The 23,557-nt window shown below is 40.4% G+C and overlaps 1 protein-coding gene across 1 annotated transcript; it reads left to right on the top strand.

Moving 5' to 3' along the window:
• The first annotated feature begins 3,084 nt into the window (after positions 1-3,084).
• Positions 3,085-23,249, top strand: Smpdl3a (sphingomyelin phosphodiesterase acid like 3A). Its single transcript, XM_051175499.1, has 8 exons — positions 3,085-3,388; positions 8,868-9,081; positions 10,077-10,221; positions 12,983-13,079; positions 15,843-16,012; positions 16,363-16,543; positions 18,277-18,401; positions 20,174-23,249. The coding sequence occupies exons 1-8, from the start codon at positions 3,286-3,288 to the stop codon at positions 20,489-20,491; spliced, it is 1,353 nt and encodes a 450-aa protein (XP_051031456.1). The 5' UTR covers positions 3,085-3,285; the 3' UTR covers positions 20,492-23,249.
• Positions 23,250-23,557: the final 308 nt, after the last annotated feature.

Raw genomic sequence — 23,557 nt, 5'->3', positions numbered from 1 at the left:
ATGCCATTACCTGATTGCTATAGGTCGGGGTCAATATTCCTTACCCAAAATACCTGGGGTAAAAAGTGGTTTGCATTTTAGAATATACATATAGGTAACAAGGTATCATAGAAGTATGATCTAAACACAAATTCATTTATGTTTCATATGCCCCTTTTTCACATAGTTGAGGGAATTTTGTAAAATATTTCAATGTATTTGAATTTTAACTAGAACCTGCCATTTAAGCTCAGATATGGAACCTCCCCTAGGTGGTATCATGTCAGTTTGGGACTTTGTAGCATTTTGAATTTCCAATGTGTATATTAAAGAGTCTCAGTGTGGTCAGGCAGAGTTGGCACATGTCTTTAATCCCAGCATTAAGGCAGAGGCAGGTGGATCTCAGTGAGTTTGGGGCCAGCCTGGTCTACAAAGTAAATTCCAGGACAGTTAGGACCATTACACAGGGAAACTCTGTCTCGAAAAACAAAAAAAATTCTCAATGTGCACTTTAGAATATTTTATGGTGTTTGTGTGTGTATGTGTGTGCATGTGCCTGCATGTAGGTGCATCTGGGTGCCTGCAGAGGCCACAAGACGGTGTGAGATTTCCTGGACCTACAGTGGTTTGAACCACGAGACTTGGGTGCTGGGAAGCAAACTCCAGTTCTCTGGAAGAGAAAATGTGCCCCTAAGCATTAAACTAGTTCTCTAGCCACTCAATATGTACTTTAATTTAGAGCACAGAAATACAAAATTAAGCATTTAAATGTACAACTATTGGTAGCATCCAGGCACACCTGGCCTACCTCTTCACAGGAATAGACTAAGTTGAGTGTTTCTTCTTGGCAACAGAGAGGAAACTGTAACAAGCATTGACAGTCATCAGAATTTCTTTTTGCCTTTATTGCCCATTTTCCCTGGTTCAGATGGACATGAATGCTCTGGGCCTGGAGACCTGCAGATGTGGGTAGGCTTCCATTGCTGGCATATGCGCACATGGGACTATGACCCTTGAGCTTCCTACTGAGTAGAAAGGAAAACCATGGGAAGTGAAGTGGATTTTAGGATTTCAAGCATTTCAAAAGTTTCACAATGTGTGTGCTGTATTTTGTTACTGCTACCCCTCCCCCCAAACTGGTTTCTCTCTGTAAGAGCTCTCTGGCTGATTGTCCTGGAACTCACTCTGTAGATCAGGCTGGCTTCCAACTCACAGAGATCCCGCTGCTTCTGCTTCCCAAGCAAAGAAGTGCAGCATCATCACCAAGCTTGCATTTTGCTTCTTAACTGAAAAGTTATTCCAACTGACTTCCTGTAATATGCCTTAGAAATTGAAAACAAAACAAAACAAAAAGCATGTGATAGGGCAAGACAGTGCAGACACTCTTCCACCTTCTAGAATTTGATCTCCTTACTTGAGAATGCAGTGGAAAATTACCCAACTCTATTTTAGTACCTGAGGCCAAGATGCCCCAGCTAATGTATCCTAATTTGTCTTAAACCTATCCCTGCAGCTGCAAAGCGAGATACCAGGATATGGTCTTTGCCTTTAAAAGATTCTTGCTCTAAATGTTCTGGGCTACACTTAAGTCCCAAATACCTGAGTATGGTTCCAACCAGCTGGAATAAAAACTTCCAATTGTCTCATAGGCTCCCACAATAATTAGCAAAAATATAATTTGCTTATTTTCTACTAAAACATTCACACTCGTGCTATCTTACTAATGATAATTTGCTCTCCATGAACTTTCCTGGTTCACGTTTCTTATACTCTTTAGATCAAAGACTGAGAAACTGCAGAGGCCACTTTGCCTGTCACTGGAAATCACTGTGGTTCGTCTACTGCTTAAGTCACCCCTGAAAGCTATAGCATGTCTAGGAGGAGTCTGGCTGCATTTGGAAAGGGAGTTAGTGTTCACTTAAAATCCCTTTTCATGAGATACAATGGTTAAATTATGGAGGCTGTGAAATAAGGTTTTCTTTGAGGGAAAATGTGTTTTTAAAATTCTTTGGTAAAATTACTTGAAGAAAATATAAAAATAATATATACTGAACCAAATTATGTGTAATCCTAGGCCTGGAACACAGATTCAGGTTACTCTAAATGAATGTTTCCACATGGTGGCAGAAAATTGTATAGCTACAGAACAAAGGAAGCAATAAAGCAATATATTTACCAGTTATGTTTGTAATAGAAAGAATATAAACCCAAGAGGGTAAATCTATAGGGTTCAAATGTAGTAGTCTTGGTTTTAGGGTTGGAGGAATCTAAAGAGCTTAAGCATAGTGATGTGTTCTAAGTTACTCTGTTAGTCATGAGAATGATGTGCTAGACATGTCAGTTAAGGCAACTGATTATTAAAGGGGCCAAGATATCCTAGGGAAATTTTGACTTTCCACCTAAAACATCCATCTTCCCACAGTGAATACCCTGAAGTTCAGCTAAAGCGTAGAATTTGCAGAATCTTTTAACTCAGCACATCTTCAAGGAACTCCAGCTCCCATCTTTTATGAGGTCAGCTTCTCAAAAGTGTGATCTTCGCCATACAAATCCCATGTCTTATAAACTAAAATTATTGGCTTTATTTTACAGAGGCTGCATACTCATAAATGCCAAGAGAAAGAACACAGGATACATGTCAAACACAGACTGGGGATTTGGGCTTCTTTGCCAATATAGTTTGCGAAACTTCCTTTGGACTGTAAAATCAACAGTCTATGTGTATTTACCAGGTATATTGCATCAGGGAATGCTGTAACTCAGTTGAGGGGGGAAAAGTTCAGCCTGGGGAAAATGGGGCATGGTTGGCAAACTCCACCTATCCATCACCTTGGAGGCTTGTAAAGCCAACCCGCAGCTGCGTTACATTCCCTGAGTGGTGATTCATCACAGCCAGCGTTAGGCTTTGGAATTTGCATTTCAATCCTCAGTCCCCAGTGGTGCAAACACCGAAGAAATCCAGACCCATTCTGCTACTCAAATGCCTTAACCACACTCCAGCGGTTCCCCGCCCCTCCCCGTCCTGCACCTGCCGTGTCAGGTAGGCACTCCCGGGTTCAGAGAAGATAAAGTGTGCCGGGTTGGCAATAGAACATTCCTTCCCACTAATCTAGGAAATAAGGAAGCGTATTAAAATAAAACCAGAGCCCAGAAGGTCAGGAGGACTCATGCTCTGGGGAAATCTGTCCTTGCACGTGATCTGGGCGTCTACACCCGGAGCGGCTGGGGCCTCCTCCCCACCCCCAGGACCTGTGGGTCCCAGCGGCCTCCTAGCCTAGCCTCTCGGGGCAGTGGCCGCTGCTCGCGATGGCGTTGCTGGCCACCTTCCTCTGCTGCCTGCTGGCTGCCTGGCCCTGCCACCCGGGCCTCGGGGTGCCCCTGGCGCCTGCCGGTCGCACTCCAGCAGTGGGTGAGTGGATCGCGACTGTGGAAGGGGCCGGAGAAGTTGCGACGGTGCGTGGGCGGCTGGGCACAGGACGCGGCCACGCTGGCCACTGTGGTCCAAGGCCACACAGCAAGGTCACTGAGTCCCGGACCATCGTGGGGGCGCCCCGTGGCCAAGCGCATTGAGCTGCCTGCAGGGCGTTTGTTTACATCCTGGGTCTGGGCTGTTTTGCGGGGGGGGGGGGGGAGGAAAGCCAAAGCTGCTGTCCCGCTGGAAAGGCAGCTAAGAATTGCCATGGGTACTCCCTAAGTCACCCAGTTTGCCCAGAACACAGTGGGACAGAGAGAGTCCCCGCACCGCACCTGGGCCCTTCTGTTCTGTTCTCTTTCTCTCCAGGTCTCCTGGCTTCTTGTCGCCTCCAAGCTCACAATAAAACTCTTGAGCCCTTCTTTATCCCTTGGTGTACTTAGGTCCTCGAGTCAGGGTGAACAGTTCTGCTCTTCAACACTTAGCCCGGTGCTTGCTCCACCCCCTGTCCTCTCTGTCCCCTCTGTCCCCTCGTCCCAGCATAAACAGCAGCAAAAAGCAGCTTCCAAACTTGGTAAAATGCATTAAGCTCAGCCCCACTCCAAATGTCTGAATCCAGACCTGTGGGGATGGCTGCCCAGGACCAGTTAACACTTCTGATCGCTCTCAAGTTTGGGTATCACTCTCCAGACCGATTGTTTAGTAAGATTGTCTGATGCCTTCTGTGTTTTCCCTTTAAAAGTAGTTGCTCTGGTTGGGTTGGGGTTGCTAAGAGAAGGGTTCTGGTTTGATTTGGGGAGATAGCTATCCTTCAGTGCTCAGGACTGAAATTCTGTTCCCTCTAAGCTGTTGGCCTATATAGGACTTCAGTAATGTCCTGGGGGTGGGGTGGGGGTTTGCCTGAGCATGAAGTGTGCAGAACTTAGTTGTCAAGTCTTTGCAAGCCACAACTATATGTCCGGTTTGCCATGTCTGGCAAATAACAATCATAACAGAATTTCCCCCCCAGAGTGTGTATGTATGCTGTTGACTTGTGTTCTCATTCTGCTGTTTAAATGTGTGACTGTTCAGGATTTTGACCTAAAAACATCTCAGGCTGCACCGCAGGCAAAGTCACCTTTCAGTTTTAAAGAGTTAGTTTTAAAGAGTTAGTTGCTGAAAACCCCTGTACAAAGGTGTGTGTGTGTGTGTGTGTGTGTGTGTGTGTGTGTGTGTGTGCGCGCGCGCGCGCGTGTGTGTGATATACATCTCCATGTAGCTTCCTGTTTTGGTAAGGGAGGCGACATGGTTGAATCACCCCCCCCCCCAGGAAGGAAGAGAGCCTAACTGGAGTCAAAGACCAGATGTGTTGCTGGTTTCACACTGCTTGGCTTATTTTACATGTTTTCCACTCACTGAGATCTCCTCTTCCTCCCTTCCTCTTCCTCTCTTCCTCTTCCTCCCTTCTACTTCCCCCACGACTTCTCCCTGGTCTGTCTGCTGCTTGTTTCCTACCTGTGTTTAAATTTCCAGTCCTAGTTTTCTTGTGTGCCAAGTCTGGGTGACCAGAGGACAGCCAGCTGGTGTTGTTTACCTGAATGTGTTTGACTCCTTTTTTAAAAATTTAGTACCTGTGGGTGTATTTAGCTCATAGGAACTGACTTTATAAATAGGAATACCAATGCCAACACGTAGTTAATCAACTACATACTTTTGACCATAATACAGTTCATTGGGTTTGCTGGGACGAATTATTAAGCTTTCTTTGACTTAAGCTTTGTTTCTTGAAAAGTTTGAGCATCTGTCCAGATAAATTTTGAGTGTTTATCTATCTAGATATGGGGAACACATATATATTGAGAAATCTTTACGAAGATTATCTGGAGATTAAGAAAGCAATTATTGTGGTAAAGAACTTTGGACTTTAGAAAATTTGATTTGAGTGTGATACTTAGTGTCACAGGCCAGACTGGTGGTTTACGGTCTACACACACACACACACACACACACACACACACACACACACACACACTTTATGTACAATTTCATAAGGTTAGAATGTAAAGCCTCTAGAAGTTCTGACTCATTCAAAGCCACCCTTCAGTAAAACCATTACCCCCTCATTTTTCTATCCAGCAAGGTGATGTGTTAAACAGCACGTTGTCACCTAGAGAAACTGGTTTTAGCTCAGCTTTCATTGTCTAGTCACGTGATATGGGGGGGGGCGTCCTGAATTTTACCTTTGCCTAAATGTTGTTAGTTATAAATTAAGGAGTCTTTGTTAAGGGCCCACTCTGTCAGACAAATTCCCGTTCTTGGGGCTCTGTGAACCAGGTACTGCATTGTCAGAGGATTCTGAAATGGAACCCTAATCCCTTTCAGGTTTTGGATTATGTAAACTTAATCCATTCATGTTCTCATTTACTTTAATCTTCCCCACACCTTCTATGTAGATGCCATTGTCTACTTTCATTTGAGGCAGCCCTTTTGACTAAGTATGTGGAAGGCCGTGCATGGTGGTTAAAAGCCACATGGGTTCTGAGGTGAGATTCCCGAATCAGTGTCTCAGCCCTCTTCTTGATGACATGTGACACTGTTTAATCTCTGTGCACTTCAGTTTCCTGTCTGCTATCATACAATAATGGTGAAAAGCCTAGAGAGCAGTCCTAAACTTGTCGTAAGTACTTGATGAGATGGAAGGGTTACAGGCAAATGGGGAAATTCAATTTCAGATGGCAGGTTTGATAAAATAACGATAGCAAAACAAAAATGTAGTTTGCTCAGTGTCATATGCCTTGTAGAGACCTGCTTTCTGCCACTCCTAAGTTACCTATTATCTTAAAGGACACCATTACATTCCCATCTGACACATGAAGCAGCCAAGGTCAACAGCCAGACTGAATTACTGGGTGTAGAACTTACGCTGGAAGGCGGTCAACACACACACACACACACACACACACACACACTTCATGCACAATTTCATTAAGGTTAGAATGTAAAGCTTCTAGAGGTTCTGACTCATCCTTCAGTAAAACTATTACTGTCAAACACCATTCTGTTTTATAAGTAGTAACTGCATGTTTACATGCTATAAATAATATAAACACAGGTTTACACAAAAATGAGATGGAGGGGCAACCTGCATGACAATTCCAATCTATTTGCCTCCTCTGCTTTGTGTGCTGGGATAGAGTATATCAGAAGTCAAGAAAAAGTTTATGGTATTTTGTGGAAAGAAAGAAATTACTCTTGGCTGATGTTTTCAAATACTGATTAATTGACCATGGATACTATTTTATATCAACTTTCAACTGGATTTTGTGCCTTCTGTTTCTTACATGTGAACCCTTATTATACAATTATGATGACACTGGAAAAAAACTGACCACCAAGACAATAACTTGTCCTTGCCACTTACCAAGCCAATCGTTTTAATTTCACTTCTGTGGCTCTAATGAAATCATTGCTCCATTGTTGCTAGGCAGTCACAGCAGGAACACAAGGCAGCTGCTCACATCCACCGTCAAGAACAGACAGAGAATAAATGATGAATGCTTACCTGTGCCCAGTTCTTGCCACACTTTCACAATCTGGCATCACTTGCCTGGAGACAAGTGCCCCTCCCTGTGGGCTGGGTCTTTCTACATCAAGGCTCAAGAGTTCCTCACAGGCATGCCTGCCCCAACTCAACCTCATTGAAATTCCCAATGATTCTAGATTGTGTCAAATAAACAGTCAAAGCATCATCATAACTGTTTTCACTGTGTGTTTCCCATTGAATTTTACTGTTTTGTCATTTTTGCATAAATCAAAAAGTTTGCATTGTTTTGCTGTTTCTCCTGGTATATTCAGATGCAAACTGAAATCAGAGTGATTTCAAAACTTTTAATATGTTAATATAGCACATTTAGGAGGCTATTCTGAAGAGCAATTTAGGAGAACAATCTGAAAAGACATGCAGAGCATATACTCACTAAATAAGTATGGTAATTAAAACAAAATAAGGGAAATATTTTCTCTTCTTTGATTCCAAAATTTAGTTTTTCTGTCCAAAAGTTTTCTAGTAAAGCTGAACAAATATCAAGTGTTGAAGAAGTTAATTATATATGAGAAACCAGCACAGAGGTTGAATTTGTATGTAAATTATATGTCAAGAAACTTGAGGGCTCTTCCACATATGGTCCCTTTTATGAGGGATCATATAAGTTGTGTATGCTTAGCAAATTTCCTACTTGAGTCAGCGTATTAGTTACCTTTTGTTACTGTGATAAAATGTCACTATCTAGACAGTTTCTAGCAGGAAGAGTTTATTTGGGTTTATAGTTCCAGGATAGGAAGGCATGACACAGAGCTGGATGAGGAAGCTTGGCGGTCACATTTTTAACCACAAATGGGAAGCAGACAGGGGGGTGAGGCTGTGAACTCTCAAAGCCCATCCCATTGTGACACACTTCCTCCACCATGGCTACTCCTCCTAATGGTTCCTTAACTTTGCCAACTGGGGACGAACTATTCAAATACCCTAGCCTATGGGGGATGTTTCTCATTCAAACCACACCCAACACAGCACAAGTCAAATGGTAAGTCCAATATTAGAGTCCCTTTGAGAATGAAGTGATCTAACATATATACATTTCTTAATACCACATCTGTCATATAAACCACTCCTGGCATATAATACAGATCCATAGTGGAAGATGTTATGACTTGTTCTAATAGTTTTGTTGTTGTTGTTGTTTGGATTTTGTTTTTTGTTTTTTGAGACAGGGTTTTTGAGACAGACTTTGGAGCCTGTCCTGGAACTAGCTCTGTAGACCAGGCTGAACTCAAACTCAGAGATCCACCTGCTTCTGCCTCCTGAGTGCTGGGATTAAAGGCATGAGCCACCAATGCCTGGCTCTAATAACTTTTTAATGAAGTAATATTTCTCAACATGATTTCCAAGTGGGATTGCTGTCAAATAGATTTGGCTTTTCCCTGAGACCAATAGGAGAATTGTCTTTTAAGAACTGCCTCCCATAATGTTCTATTGACGTTTTATTTTTTTTCTATGAGGCTGAGAGAAATTAGATAAAAATTAACTGAGATAAACATTTACTGTCTTGGAACTGTAGGTAATATTTTTAAGTGATTGTTTTTCCACAAGAGCAAAGCAAATAATTTCCCACATCTCAAATTCTGCAAGAAGACATGCTATAATACAATATGATATAATCTCATTGGCCTCTCAGAAAGATGGCACCAACATTTTATTGTCCAATCTCATCTTTATTAGAGTCTTTTTTGAGTAGTCTCCGAACTCATTGGTTACACATGTGTAAGTTGTATGTTTTTCTGTTATTCGAAGCTTCTTCGCCTAACAGGAGAGACTTATATTTATCTTCATGGTGTAAGAACACTGAAATTACGATGGCTTCCTTCTGTGGAGAGGGGAGCAGATGTGTCAATCTTACTCAAACCACACATTTATCAGTATTTCTTTTCTAACCAACAGGACAGTTTTGGCATGTGACTGACTTACATCTGGACCCTACTTACCACATTACAGATGACCACACCAAGGTGTGTGCTTCATCTAAAGGTGCAAATGCCTCCAATCCTGGCCCTTTTGGAGATGTCATGTGTGACTCTCCATATCAACTTATTTTGTCAGCATTTGGTTTTATTAAGAATTCAGGACAAGAAGCATCTTTCATGATATGGACAGGGTAAGTACATATGTAAACTCTTAATTATGTATTGTCCTACAGTGTGGTACTCTTCATTACAGTGCTAAATTCATAAAAGTCATAAAGAGTGTGGATGGTCGCACACTTATGAGTATCTAGGCAGTGCAAACTGGACTCAGTGAGCTAAAAAGGAAGAAGAGGGACATGAAATAGGGAGGGAGTGGGAGGTGGGTGTTTATCTAGCTAAGAGATGATTCCATAAATAACACACTTGCATCAGTATCTTGTAATATTGATTAATATGATAGTAAGTTTTGCTTAAACAATTAACAAAAGATAATAATAGATGTTAACGTGTGATGATGATTTTGTGAAGCATCATTTTATGATGAGATAATTAACTAAGTCCATCCATTCAAATCCTGTGGTGAGGACTGTATTTCTAGTTCCTGAAATAATCCTTATAAGGTGTTAACTTCATGTGGAGTTAGTACCTTAATTAATTTCTATTCTGCAACTTAGTGATCTTTATGTCCTGAGATCATATTATTTCCATGTTAGAGGCAACAAAATGAAGAGCTGAGATTCTAAACAACTTGCCCACATGTATATAATTACTTGTTGATAAAACAGATATTTGAAGCTATGCTTTTGGTCTTGTCCACATTTTGCTAATTCTGTGATTTCTTATAAATCTTGAGCAAGGCAGTCAAATCGTCTAGAATTTCCTGTATCAACCCCTCCCCTTTTGTAGGATTGTCTGTAGATGAAGAGTATTTATCTCACTCCACTCTCCTATCCCCTTTTGTGGTTATATTCAGCTATGTAGTTCGAGCTGATTTTGAAATACTGGGCTCAATCCATCCCTTACTTCAGTCTATTGAATAACTGGGACTAAGGGTATGCCATCACCATTGGCTACTCTTTTTCATTTTAACTTCTTATTCTGAATTAGACATGCATAATGATAGCTTCAATAAGTTATAATGCATAAATCTAGTGATTTATTCTTAACATTTCTGTCTCCTTTTCAGGGATAGCCCACCTCATGTCCCAGTACCTGAACTCTCAACAAGTACTGTAATCAAGGTGATCACTAACATGACATTGACCGTCCAGAACCTCTTTCCAAACCTCCAGGTTTTTCCTGCACTGGGCAATCATGATTATTGGCCACAGGTAAAACTGACCTCAACTTTCAGAACTGCTTTCCTTTTTAATAATGCCAAAATTATGACAAGGGTAGGGGATAACAATGGGTCTCGAGGAAGTACTCCTGTGATAGCCATCAAGGTTTTGGGTGTTTTCAAAAGGATAGAAATTAGTTTATGAAATATTATGCCAAGGATACATTTTAGAAACAACTTTCACAGAATGTGGATTTTTTTTTTATTCCTTTTTGTTGTTGTTCTTATAAACTTCTTCAGTTTCCCTACTCCTTTCACTATGTTTTCTTATTTACCATTTCCAGGATAGGCTTAGCAAGCAAAGTTAATATCAACAAGCATTTGCAGTTTCCAAAACCGGTAGACATATGAAGACCAGCACATTCTGATTTAAGGTAGATTGTTATTGAGGGCATCAGTAGAAAGACTCTTAAAAGAACCAAAGGTCCAGAGTTTCAGTCCAGCTTATCTGATTCAGATATGATTAAAGACATTATTTTTAGGATATTAACTGCTTGATGTGACCTGACTCTAGTCACTCACAGAAGCCATTTGTTAAGGTGCCTGTGCACACTCAGTCATGGTACAGCATTCTGTTACAGTCTGGTAAAAACCAACCTGGACAGTGGTGGTGCACACCTTTATCCCAGCACTTGGACAGAGCAACTGGTGGATCTTTTTTCTGTGAGTTCGAGGCCAACGTGATCTACAGAGTGAGTCCCAGGATATCCAAGGCTACACAGAGAAACCCTGTCTCAAAATAAAAAATGAACAACAACAACAACACAACCAAAAAATACCAATTTGTACAGAGATTTGCTTACGAGAATTGGTAGTTCTATTCTCTCCTGATCAAAAACCTTACTCGGCTTTGGATAATTCACATGTCTTTCCTCCACAGGTCACTCATTTATAAACAAGAGTGACGGTATTTGCCTTGCAAAGCTTATGTGCAAACCAGTGATAATATATGAAAAGAACGTAACATATTTCCTGGCACCTCATAAGCCCTCAGTAAGTGACGTTGTAGTTATTAAATCATACCCCAGATGAGTTCTTTTTGGATTTGAGATTTTTAAATTTTATCTTTATCTTTGTTTTTGTTCAAGCAAATCTTAAAGCAAGTCAAAGATATAAATACTAACTTCTATAAATTGTTCTATCTGCAGGGAAGTTGGTCTGCATATATAAATTACATTTTTTTTTTTCCTGTTTCTAGATTATGGGTTTTACTGATGGCAATTGAATCCAGGGTTTCTCACATACTCACCCAGGGTCTCCTGCATGCTAACCCAGGGTCTTCCACAAACTAGCATGTGTTTTCCTGTTGTACTTAATTTCCAGTTCCTACCGTGTGTGTGTGTGTGTGTGTGTGTGTGTGTGTGTGTGTGTGTGTGCGCGTTTCTATTACTTCTTTTCTTTCTGCTTCAGCTTCCCTAATGCTGGGATTAAAGGTTTGCACTCCATGCCCACATGATCTTTTCTTAATGTAGAAACGTGTTTTTGACAGTTTCGTACATGAGTACTGAGTTTATATAATTTTCATCCTTTCTTCTTTCCCTTCCAACGCCTCTTGTGCTCCCTCACACTCATTAGATACATCAAATGCTACTTTAGATATATCAAATATTACATGAACATTTCAGAAGAAATTCCCCCAAAGACTGCTATCTGGGATATAATTTGAAAGGGTACTAGTGTAAAATTTGAGTTGATGTTCTCCAGTAAAAGCCTTTAAACCTGCAGGGTAACTCTATAAACATACAGAGATGGGCAACTACCTTGCCTGACCATCAGAAGCAGATTACTTGCCCTGGAATTCTTTCCCATTACTGCTCAAGTAGGCAGTATGGACCATGGTTTCTATTTACTTCTACACTGGTAAGACAGGTGCTGCCAACCTCATCAGTAAGATCCCTTCCTATTATAGCTCAATTGTCTATGGTAGTCATGTCTCAGCCCAAAAGGAAACGATCTTATTTTTAACTCTTTCTGTTTCTCTTGTGTGTGTGTGTGTGTGTGTGTGTGCGCGCGCGCGCACACACACACATGAATGTGGATATCCTAAGAGGCCGGAGACATCAGAACCTTTGGGATTGGAGTTAGAGGCAGTGTAAGTCACATGGCTGCTGGGAACCAAACTCAGTCCTCTGCAATACATGTTCTTAATTTTTTTGTTTTAATCACAATATGTTGTCACAGCTTTGCTTACCACAAAAAGGCCAGTGCAAACCTGAGTCTTGAAGGGATTGTGTAGCTTTGTAATAGCATTCTAAAAGACTTCATTAAAATCTTCCGTCATCAAGTTTTCTTTAACAGCATGCAACACCAATCCTGCATGTTCAGGCTCTAACTTGTGTTGTTGTTTCAGGAACATACTTCTTTATCTCATCATCCATCCAGGCCCTAAGCACGAGCTTCTCTCTGCACATAGCACACACCTCTGTACTGCCAGGTTTATGTCTGGGCCATTTATTTTGCTCTAATGCTGACTTGAAATTGTTGTGCAATTCCTACTTTAAATGCTGCCTTACTCCTTGCCTGACGTAACGTTCTTGTTTTGTTTTCTAGGATTTCTATGGTAGCACTGGGCAACATGTCCTACAATTAGTGTATCAGCCTTTGTCTACCCTCTTTCAGCTAGGTTATATGAATTCCTAAAAGACTAAAAATTAGTGTCTACAGATGACGAACATAGTCAGCATTCAAGCAATATTCCAATTAATCCAAATATCTTTAAAGTTTCAATTGCGAATTTTCTTCGTTGTGACCAGGATCAGCTGCCAATAGCCACCAGTGAGGTCTACAGTGCTGTGGCTGACCTCTGGAAACAGTGGCTGGATAGAGAAGCCATTAGCACTTTGAGGAAAGGTTAGTGAAACACTATTTTGCTTCCCTTTTTAATTACTTGTTTAGACTTAAATCTTTAATGTTTGTTTGTGTCTTCCAATTCTAGAGGGTCTTTGTAGCCAGTTTGTTGAAAGACAGTAAAGAGCAGTGTGGCCCTAGGACACATTGGAACCCGTTTATCTCATGTGAGAGCTCTTTGCCTCTCTGACCCATCCTTAACCAAGATGTTCCACTTGAAGAAAAAGCTGAATTTTGAATGGGAATATAAACAAAAGTATATGTTTTTAATTGGAAAATGGATTGAAGAAAGAACAGATAATTTTACCTCAAAAGCATGATGTTATGAGGAAACATCTGGTAAAGTGAGAGTAACTGAGGTTTCCAGATGGGCCTCGAAGTGTATAGAAAAGTAGCATAAAGAATACATGGTGAGCTCTTCCCTGAGTGTAGTCGTCTCTCCTCCCCCGTCCTTGGGCAGCCCTTGAGAAGATGATAGGTGAAGCTGAAGAGTGAAGCTGTGTGTGGACCATACAAGTTAAAGATGCCAGGAATTTGCAACATCACCTAAGGGTAGATGTAAATGCAAGCAGAGTCAGCCCAGGAAAGGGCATGTGACACGTGGTCAGGAAGGCCATAGGGCTGCCCAATGGAAGCTGATTTCCCACTTCCATGGACAGTAGTTGTCAGCCATAGAGTTAAGAGTTAAGATAATGTTTATCTTGCTGGATGCCATCTTGCTTTTGTCTGAGCCTGCCTTATTATTTTCCCATTCCTCACTTTTGGAATAGTAGTGTGTGTTTAGTACGGACTTCAACACTGTGAAGAAATGCCTGGGATCAACAACTGAAGGGAGGAAGATTCATTTGAGTTTCTGCTTCCAAAGGTCCATTCGTTCATAGTCTTCTAGCCCCAATGTTTCAGGCCCCTGATGAGGCCAAGACATCATGGAAGATGAGTATGGTAGGGAATAGGTTCTTACTTCATGGCAACCAGCAAAGGAGGTAGGGAGGTAAGAGAGAGCTAGAGAGGGAAGGAAGGAGGAAGGGAAGGATGGAGAAAAGAGATAGGGAGGGGAGGAAGAACGGAGGGAGGGATAAAGAAAGCGAGAGCACATGAGTCCATGCCAGCAGACACAAGACATACCATTTGAAGACATTCCCCCTGTGTTCTACTGCCGGTGGTTGACTAGGCCCTACCTCCAGTACACTATTTAGCTCATCAAGAAGATGAGTCTCACGCCCCCTGGTGATTTAGTAACCTTTAAATAAGGCTATCATCCGGAACCAACTGTAAACACACATGGGTCTTTGGGAACATTTCAAATCTAAACTATAGCAGAATGTCTACCCCTTGCTATTGTATGTTGTAAATATTAATCAGTTTTTTTTTTCCACTTCTTGGGAGGTGGGCACGGGTAGATCTTTGGGACTCTGTGTTTCTTTAGCCTAGCCTGATAAAGTCCAGGTCAATGAGAGTCCCTGTCCCAATAAGCAAGATATATAGCATCCGAGGAATGATGCTAGAGAGGATGGCCTCTAGCCTCTATTACTGTGTGGAAAATCATAACACGTTGTGACTGTAGGGGTGAAAATGGAAGTTAAGAGCTTGTGTGTGATCAGTCATGACTGAAAGCTGTGGAAATAGATGCTTGGTGAGTGGGCACAAGACGAAGAAATTAGGCACAGGAATAGAGGGCCTCACTCTGAATGTTCCAGTATGACAGATCCTCTGGTGTCTGTCTCTACCGGTTCAGGGTTGGACCATGTGGGGTCTGATGTGTTCATTGTCTGGGTGTATCTAGCAGGGTCCTGTGCATTACCATTCTTTAGATTTTATATTTCATATCTCTCATCTTAAGTCCTGGGACTTAAGATTATTTAAAGCTAGGAGCTAGTGCATAAATTGCTGTTTTTTATTTTTTGACATTAAAATATAATTGAATAATTTGTCCTTTCCATTTCCTCCCTCTGATTCTGTCCCATATCACTCTCCTCTTGCTTTCTCAATATATGCATGCTTTTTCTTTGTTGTCGCTCATGTGGATAGATAGATGATAGATGGATGGACAGGTTGAAATATAGCCTTCTAGATACATAAATGCAAGCTTCTCAGTCTGTTACATATGTGTCTGTGTTTCCAGGGCTGACCACTTGGTATTGGATAGCCATTTGGTGTCTCCTGCCTGGAAGACTTATTTCCCCCATTTTCTTATTCTTTAGTTTCCTATAGTTCTGTGTCTTAGGTTGATGCCTTGTGAGCTTTTCCCCTTCTATGTTAGCATGTCTACTGGTAGTGTCCTTGTTCAGATCATATTCAGGCAGCCATATTGGTGAGACTTCATGTGTGTAGCTTCTCTGACATTTAGGACACACAGTCTCACAGTGAGCTCCCCAGCCCTCTGGTTCTTACAATCTCTCTTCCCTGTCTTCCATAGCGATCCCTGAAACTTAGGTGCAGGAGCTGTGTTGTAGACGTAACAGCTGGTATGTGATTCCACAACTCTGCATTTTGAGGATTTGTGGTTTACTGTAATATAAATTACTATGTTTTAAAAGTTCAATTTCATTTCCCACTGCCCCAACATGCATATTGGATGCAGCTATTTTTCCCTCATAGTCTTTCACATTGGACGTGACACCTGGTAACTTTATGGTTAATGTTAACTTAGATTCATACCCAGTGAGAGTGCCAGTCTGCGTTGTGAACATTAAGAGTTCACTTGCCCACTATCTGCACGTCTGTGTGTTCGTGTTCCTAATGCGTGTTTTACATTTGTTTTTACAGGTGGCTTTTACTCCCAGAAAGTTGCAAATCATCCAGACCTGAGGATCATTAGCCTAAACACGAACCTGTACTATGGCCCAAATATCATGACACTGAACAAGACAGACCCAGCAAATCAATTTGAATGGCTGGAAAATACACTCAACAGCTCTCTGCAAAATAAGGAGAAGGTAGATGCCATAGACTGGAATTGGCAGAGGACTAACAGAAGGATTAATTTGTTCATTGAGCTTGGGGCAGAATCAGGAATTAATACAAGTCTTAAAAATTCAAGATTTAAACACAAAGATGACTCAGGTCAATATTCTTGTTCCGTCCCACAGTACGGTCCACACAAGACCAACGCCATAATGCAGTGTTGCATAATTGCAGCTTGTTCCCTTCTCAGAAACAGGAGACAAAGTGTATTTGCCTTCTGAATTTTAGTTAATGTATGTTCTGTCATGGGTATGCCTCTGCTGTTTAGTAATGATAAATGTGCCAACAAGCTGTTATATGCCTTCTTGTATTCTCCTTTCAGGTATACATCATAGCACACATTCCAGTGGGCTATCTTCCTTATGCGACTGGTACCCCAGCAGTGAGGCGCTACTATAATGAGAAACTGGTGGACATTTTCAGAAAATACAGCCCTGTCATTGCAGGACAGTTCTACGGCCACACCCACAGGGACAGCCTTATGGTTCTTTCCGACAGACAAGGTAATGAGTGTGACCTGGGTGCTGGTCGTAGTCCTCCTTGCTGGACCATAGCTGTGACTGCCCAGTGTACTTACTGCCCAGGGCATTTCAAGCTTCGTCCAAAAGCCAAGTTCCTTGCTTTTTCTTGTTTATCTTGAACGGTTATATGCTGAGAGCACAAATCATAGGATTAGACATGTGACTAGAGTTCTTCATCATGCGTTCTGGTCAGCTGTGCAGGGCCAGTATTGTTTGTTTGGTAACCACACAGAAGCCTCCGAAACCCTTAGCTCACCCCAAGTTTTTGTTAGACACTTGAGTTTGGAGAAGTAATACTGTTTGTATTTCTCTTTATAAGACTTTGTTTTTCTCAAAATTTAAAGCACAGATCACAATTCACAGAATGCCTTAAAATATTCAGCATGTTCTTACTTGTTTTTGTCAGTCACTCACAATAAAGGAAAGGAAAACTAGGAGAAGTTATAGCAAGACACAGTAAGGGTTTGGTTTTATGTAGACAAAAGGGAAACAAGGTGCATTTTCTTCAATATTTTCATAATATTTTTCAAATGTTTGTCTCTCATCTACAACAAATTATCCTATAACAATGACTACTTTAAAGTTTGATTTTTTAAGATCATCATATGACATTTTTGAGAGAGAGAGAGAGAGACAGAAAGAGAGAGAGATTGAGATATTGACTGTGGAGCCCTGGCTGTCCTGGAACTCACTATGTAGACCAGGCTGTCCTCAAACTCACACAAGTTCGGCCTGCATCTGTTTATCCCAGTGCTGGATCAAAGGTGTGCACTACCATAACCAACCATGAACCATGACATTGGTTTATTGGTTTATGGTTCTTGATTTTTACGTTTTTTTTTTTTTTTGAAACAGAATCTCACTATGTAGCTGTGACTGGGTGACTGGGCTGAGGCTCAGTATGTAAACCAGGCTGGCCTCAGATTTTTATCTACCTGCCTCTGTCTCCCAAATGCTGGGATTAGTAAAGTCTTATGCTAATCAAATTATTATATAATTATTGAAAGTTTGCTTTACGCATGATTAAAAAATGGTCAGGTTTTTTTGTTTTTTTGCTTGTGCGTGTTCAAGTATTGACAAATTTGTTTTTCTTTGTGAAAAAATTTCAAATGCATATAAAGGTTTGGAATATGATTAATGTCCCTGTTTATTCATCATTTGTATTAAATGTGGATCAAGATCATGCTGTATTTATTTATCATCTATTCATTCTCTATCATCTCTTCATCACCACTATCATCTGTCTATCATTCTAAAATCTATCACCTATCTGTCTTCTGTCATCCATGTCTCCATCAATCATTTATATCTCATTTATCTGCGATCTATGTATATCTATCATCTGTCTAATCTATAACTAATCTTTCAACTATCTGTCATCTATTTGCCATCTACTTATCCGAAGTGTTTAAAAGTAACTTTTAAACATACAGTCAGTTAGAGATCTGTGTAATTCTATATTCATTGTTAGGGAATATAGGTGATTTATGTAACCATAATAACATTAATCTGCTTAACAAAATCAGTAATAGCTCTTTGGTTTTGGTAGTAAATACCCCTATTTTCTCAAAAGCAACACTAACTGCTTTGAGGTAATTATAATTGGAGGATTAATCAATGACCACATAATATTTGTCTCTTGGTCTCTTAACTTGGTCATACTTTTAAGGTTAAAGTGTTATAATATTCCTGACTTTTTTTTTTTTTTGGTTCAGGAAGCCCAGTAAATTCTGCATTTGTGGCACCTGCTGTTACACCAGTGAGAGGAATTTTAGAAAAAGAGACAAACAATCCTGGTGTCCGACTATTTCAGTACAAACCTGGTGATTATACATTGCTGGTAAGTTGAGCAGTTTGGTTGACCTCATATGTGAACATTTACATATGTCTTTGGAGTTTTCATTCATTCTCAGCGATGCACTTGCTGAGAAATGCACTTGATATTGATATCCCACGGTGTCCTTATTTAAAGATGTTATTTCTATTGTCATCTCTGTGGGTGGGTAGGTTTGCTTGTGGTTTCCATCCCTTTAAGGGCTTCGTGACCCTTTTTATATGTTTAAGACTAGGTCTCATGTAGCTCAAGCTGGCCTAAATGTGCTCTATTCTAGAGACTTCCGATCCTCTCGCCTCTATCTACCAAGAGCTGGGATTCTGGGGGTGAGCTCCCGTACCCAGGGTTATCGGGTGCTGAGGACTTGCGTATGTGAGGCAGGCAGACACTTTAAAAACTGAGCTACATCCCAAGCCCTGATCTTGGCACTTTTTCAGGATGTAGCCTTATTTGATACATACTATTGTCCTCCCTAAGAATAAACATTAATTATTCTCCTTCCAAACAGAATTATTTAGACACTATGCTCTGTCTTTAGCTGTTTTCCAAGCTTCTCTGTGTTCTAATCTGTTCTTCTTTAAAATGGGGATTAACATAGGACTGTGGAGGCTCAGGAGATCACTCTGATGGTAAAGTGTTTGCTATGTAGCCTTCAGGACCAAAGTTCAAAAACCCAGTGGTCACAAAATGCCAGGCATGGTTCTGCACATCAGTATCCTCAGTGAGTATTGTGAAGACAAGAGGATCCCTGGAGCTTGGTACCATCCATTCTAGCTGATAGAGAGATCTCCAGGTTCAGTGAAGAGACCCTGTCTCAGAGATAAGATGGAGAGCAATTGAGGAAGCTACTCATGTTGACCTCTGGCCTGCAGCGCTAAAACCTCTATGTGCATGTTCACACACAGAAAATGCATAAACATACACTGCACATACCTATATGTGCCACATGGACACAGATATGACTCTATATCATGAGTTCCTAAGATGCTTCCATGAAAAGGAAGCATTCAGAATAATAAATACTCGGGGGTATAGCTCAGTGGTAGAGCATTTGACTGCAGAATAATAAATACTCATACTAAGTGCTTAGTAAAGGTTTGGGAAAGTTGTTTTTCAAGGAAAAACTCAAATTGAACATTGATATTTTTTGTCTCAGAAATTCTCTGGCGCTCATTTGTGGCTCTCTGGAACAGTTTGATATGAAAGGGCTAACCCTCTTACTTGCTGGTGCTGATGCACTCCATTAATCCCAGAGAAACTCACACATCACAATTTCGAACTACCAAACTGACATCTCGGCCTAGCTGAGAACCTCAGGCAGAGGTCATGGGCTGGCTCAGCTGTCTCCAACACCAGCTGATTTCTATCAGCTGCTAGTGGGCGTCTCTAAGCTGTGAGAATTTATGGTGCTTTATTTTTTACATCGAACTTTATATTTGGATGATGTACTATTATATTCTCTCATTTTTTAAAGTGATACAGGTATTGAGAACTTTTTTTTGTGTATATATATATATATGTATGTATAATTTTTTTGTTGGTTTTTCATTTGTTTGTGTATTTGTTTTTTGAGACAGGGTTTCTCTTTGTGTAGCCTTGGCTGTTTCCTAGTTTAGGCTGGCCTTGAACTTTCAGAGCTCCACCTGCTTCTGCCTCCCAAGTGTTGGGATAAAAGACATGTGTCTCCATTGCCCAGATGAAGTGAAGTTCTTATAGAAATGTATTTGGACCATAATTTAAACCACTCTAAACTGGGTTTGTTATTATCTCTAATATAGGACATGTTACAGTATTATTTGAACTTAACAGAAGCAAATCTAAAAGGAGAATCCAATTGGACACTGGAGTACATACTGACTCAGACCTATGGCATTGCTGATCTGCAGCCTAGGAGCTTACATGGATTGGCTAAACAATTTGCTGCCATAGACAGCAAGCAGTTCCTGAAATACTACCATTATTATTTTGTGAGTTATGACAGCAGTGTAACTTGTGATCAGAAGTGCAAGACCTTACAGATTTGTGCAATTATGAATCTTGACAGCATTTCCTATGGTGATTGCCTCAAACAACGTTTTCTGAAGCACAGCCACTAGTATTTCAGTCTTATACATAGAACAAAGAAATCACATCATGGCGCCTGGGTGATCAGTTGGTGATCAGTTGGTGAGTGTCTCAGAAGAGTAACTCTCTGCACTTTCTTGTTTGTGAATCTCAGATACTGACATCAGTAACATTTGAAACTCTTACACATTGAATATATGTTAGCAGAGGGACATTTAAACGTAAATACCTTGTCTTCCAAGTTTGTACAATGATACCTAACTTATACTCTTGTAAAAATTGTCATGTATGCAATAAAGCAGGTGACTTCTCCATGGGTGTTACAGAGTTTTGCTTGCTTTTTTTGTTTTTGGTACTTGAGACAGACTCTCAAGCTATAGCTCAGGCTGCGTGGGAACTCACTGTCTAGTTTCGATTGGCCTGGAATCCAACAGTAATCTCCTTGCCTCAGTCTTACAAGGGTTGGGATTATAGTCATAAACTACCATGCCTGGTGGTACTTTTAATGCCTCCTTTACTTTTAGGTCAATCATTTTCAGTCTTTTAATTCCCTCTTGATAGAGCCTCATGTGTAAACCCTGCTTTAGATGGTTTCACCACATGTGTAAATGGAGACTAGCATTTTTGGTATGTTCGGTCTACTCTTGGGAAAGTTCAAAGATCTCTTTAGGGCTATCTCCTGAGTCTCTAGACCATCATGGGCATGTCCTGCCTAGCTTTATTCCTTTTGTATTCTAGGACTAGTGATCTGTAAGAATGAGAATCACATATGGTGTACTTACTGCAAGACAGTTGGTCCTCCATGATGATATGATGTTACATGCCCTATAATCCACTGGCAGTTGAAAACTGTCACGTGTTCTTTGGATGATTCATTTTAGTAATGTGTGTTTTGCCAAAAGCATAAAGCTAGAACTTCAGTGGGCTCCAGTGTAGAGAGTAGAGCTGACTCTGGACTTCCTTTCTGAATAAAATTCGAGGCTTGATAATAGTGAGGATTGCTAATTCATTCGATAAACAAAGTTATGATGGAAAAGTCAATGACATCATGTTCTCAGAGAACTGACTCACTCTGAGTCATTGCATGGCTCAGTTTTCAAAGCCAAATTGAAGGTATAATTCTTTAATACTTGGTAATTTGATTCTAAAGTTATACTTAAAAGTAAGCTCTCAAAAAAAAAAAAAAAAAAAAACCACCACACACTAAAAGATACACTTAAAGTTCACAGAGCATCATTATGTAAAATGGACAATGTATCCAAACTTGTAAACCACAAATACAAATGATTGCACAATCACTTTTAGTATGGATATAGAAATCTAGCTGTTAAAGATAAGTGCATTGTTTCTTCTTTGGAGAACGATTTGGGGTGAAGGTACAGAGACACTCTGAGGATTAAAACACTCTAGCTAAGAGGAGACTATCTCTGGGCTGAGGTGATGCTAACGAGTTCCTGGTATATTTTAGAAGTAGATTCATTGCCAGTCTGTATATAAAAGATAATACACAAAGTTCTGAGCATCCTATTGCGATTGGCATTTCCTTTGGGCCACCAACCAGCTCCCAAATAAAGACATGGCGACTTGTTATTATGAATGTTCAGCCTTAGCTTAGGCTTGTCCCACTGGCTCTTTTAACTTCATTTAAACTATTTGTATTCATCTACATTTTACCTGTGGTCCTTTTTACCTTTCTTTCATTCCGTATGTCCTACTTTTCTGCTTCCTCATTATCTGGTTGCCTGACCCCTGGTGTCTTCCTGACATCTATTTTTCTTTCTTCTTCCAATCCTAAATTCCTTCTCCTATTTACTCTCCCTGTCCAAAAGTCATGCCTATACCTCCTCCCTCACTATTGGTCATTCAGCTTTTTATTTGACCAATCAGGTGCCTTAAGCAGGCAAGGTAAAACAACAACGCATCTTTACATAATTAAACAAATGCAACACATTTTTACATAGTTAAACAAATATTCCACAACATGATAAATACAGCACATCTTTACATAGTTAAACAAATATTCCACAACATAAACAAATGCAACACATCCTTGCACAGTTAAATATTCAGCAACATCTAGTGAATGGTAATATGAGAAGGGAGTTGGGCTTCCTGAAGAAGTTAAGGTGGATGGCAGGATATGATGGTCAGAACAACACAATATAAACATTATTGTGTGTTACAGCAAGCTCAGCATACCCAAGAATCCTAGTTCATAATATGTTTGTCCCCACATATATGTTCTTGAATGAGAATGTCTCCCCATAGGCTCATGTGTTTGAATACTTGGTCACAATTGGTGACTTGGTCACAATTGGTGGTGCTGTTTGGGAAGGTTTGGGGGAGTTTGTTGCCTTTTTGGAGGAAGTACATCACTGGAGGTGACTGAGAATTTCAAAGACTCTTGCCATCTCCAGGGTTTTCTCTCTGTTTCTTGCTTGTGGTCCAGGATGTAAGCTCTCAATTTCTGATCCATCTGGCATGCCTGCCACATCCCTGTGATGGTCATGGACTGTATCCTGTAGAACTGTAAACCCAAATAAACATTTCTTCTCTAAGTAATCTCAGTCATGGTATTTTATTACAGCAATGGAAAAGACAGGAACCAAACCATCTCAGACTGGTTTTGTGAATAAGATTATTTCTCTGAAACTATATTTGTTTGTGACTTAATAGAAATGTATCCTCTATCCACTTCTCTGCTGGTACAGTTATAACTGAAACCATTCTAGACAAACCACTGTGGGGCATTTAAGTGAGAGAATAATAAATAGTATTGATTTAATTATTGATGAGCCATCCATTTTTTTTTTGCCTTAAATGGAATCATCTTCTTAAATATCTTTCCAATGGAGCAACTGTGTGTGTAAGCAAATGTCAGTCAACCATTCCAGAGAACACTGGAAAATCTAAGGAAAAGACACCGAATTTATTCATGCTATAACTTCTGTCTTCTCAGACAGACCTTTTGACTCTGCTTCCAAAGTTACCCTCATTAAATGAACTGACTCAGCATCCTTACTTATGAATGGGATGGAGTTTTCTGTAATATGTATTTGTCCTTAAATGTATGTTAAACTTTATATTTTATTACAAGA

Source organism: Phodopus roborovskii, unplaced genomic scaffold, assembly GCF_943737965.1.
Source record: "Phodopus roborovskii unplaced genomic scaffold, PHOROB, whole genome shotgun sequence".
Lineage (NCBI taxonomy): Eukaryota > Metazoa > Chordata > Mammalia > Rodentia > Cricetidae > Phodopus > Phodopus roborovskii.
The sequence above is the reverse complement of the archived record's forward strand: the minus strand, read 5'-3'. Positions and strand labels throughout refer to the sequence as shown.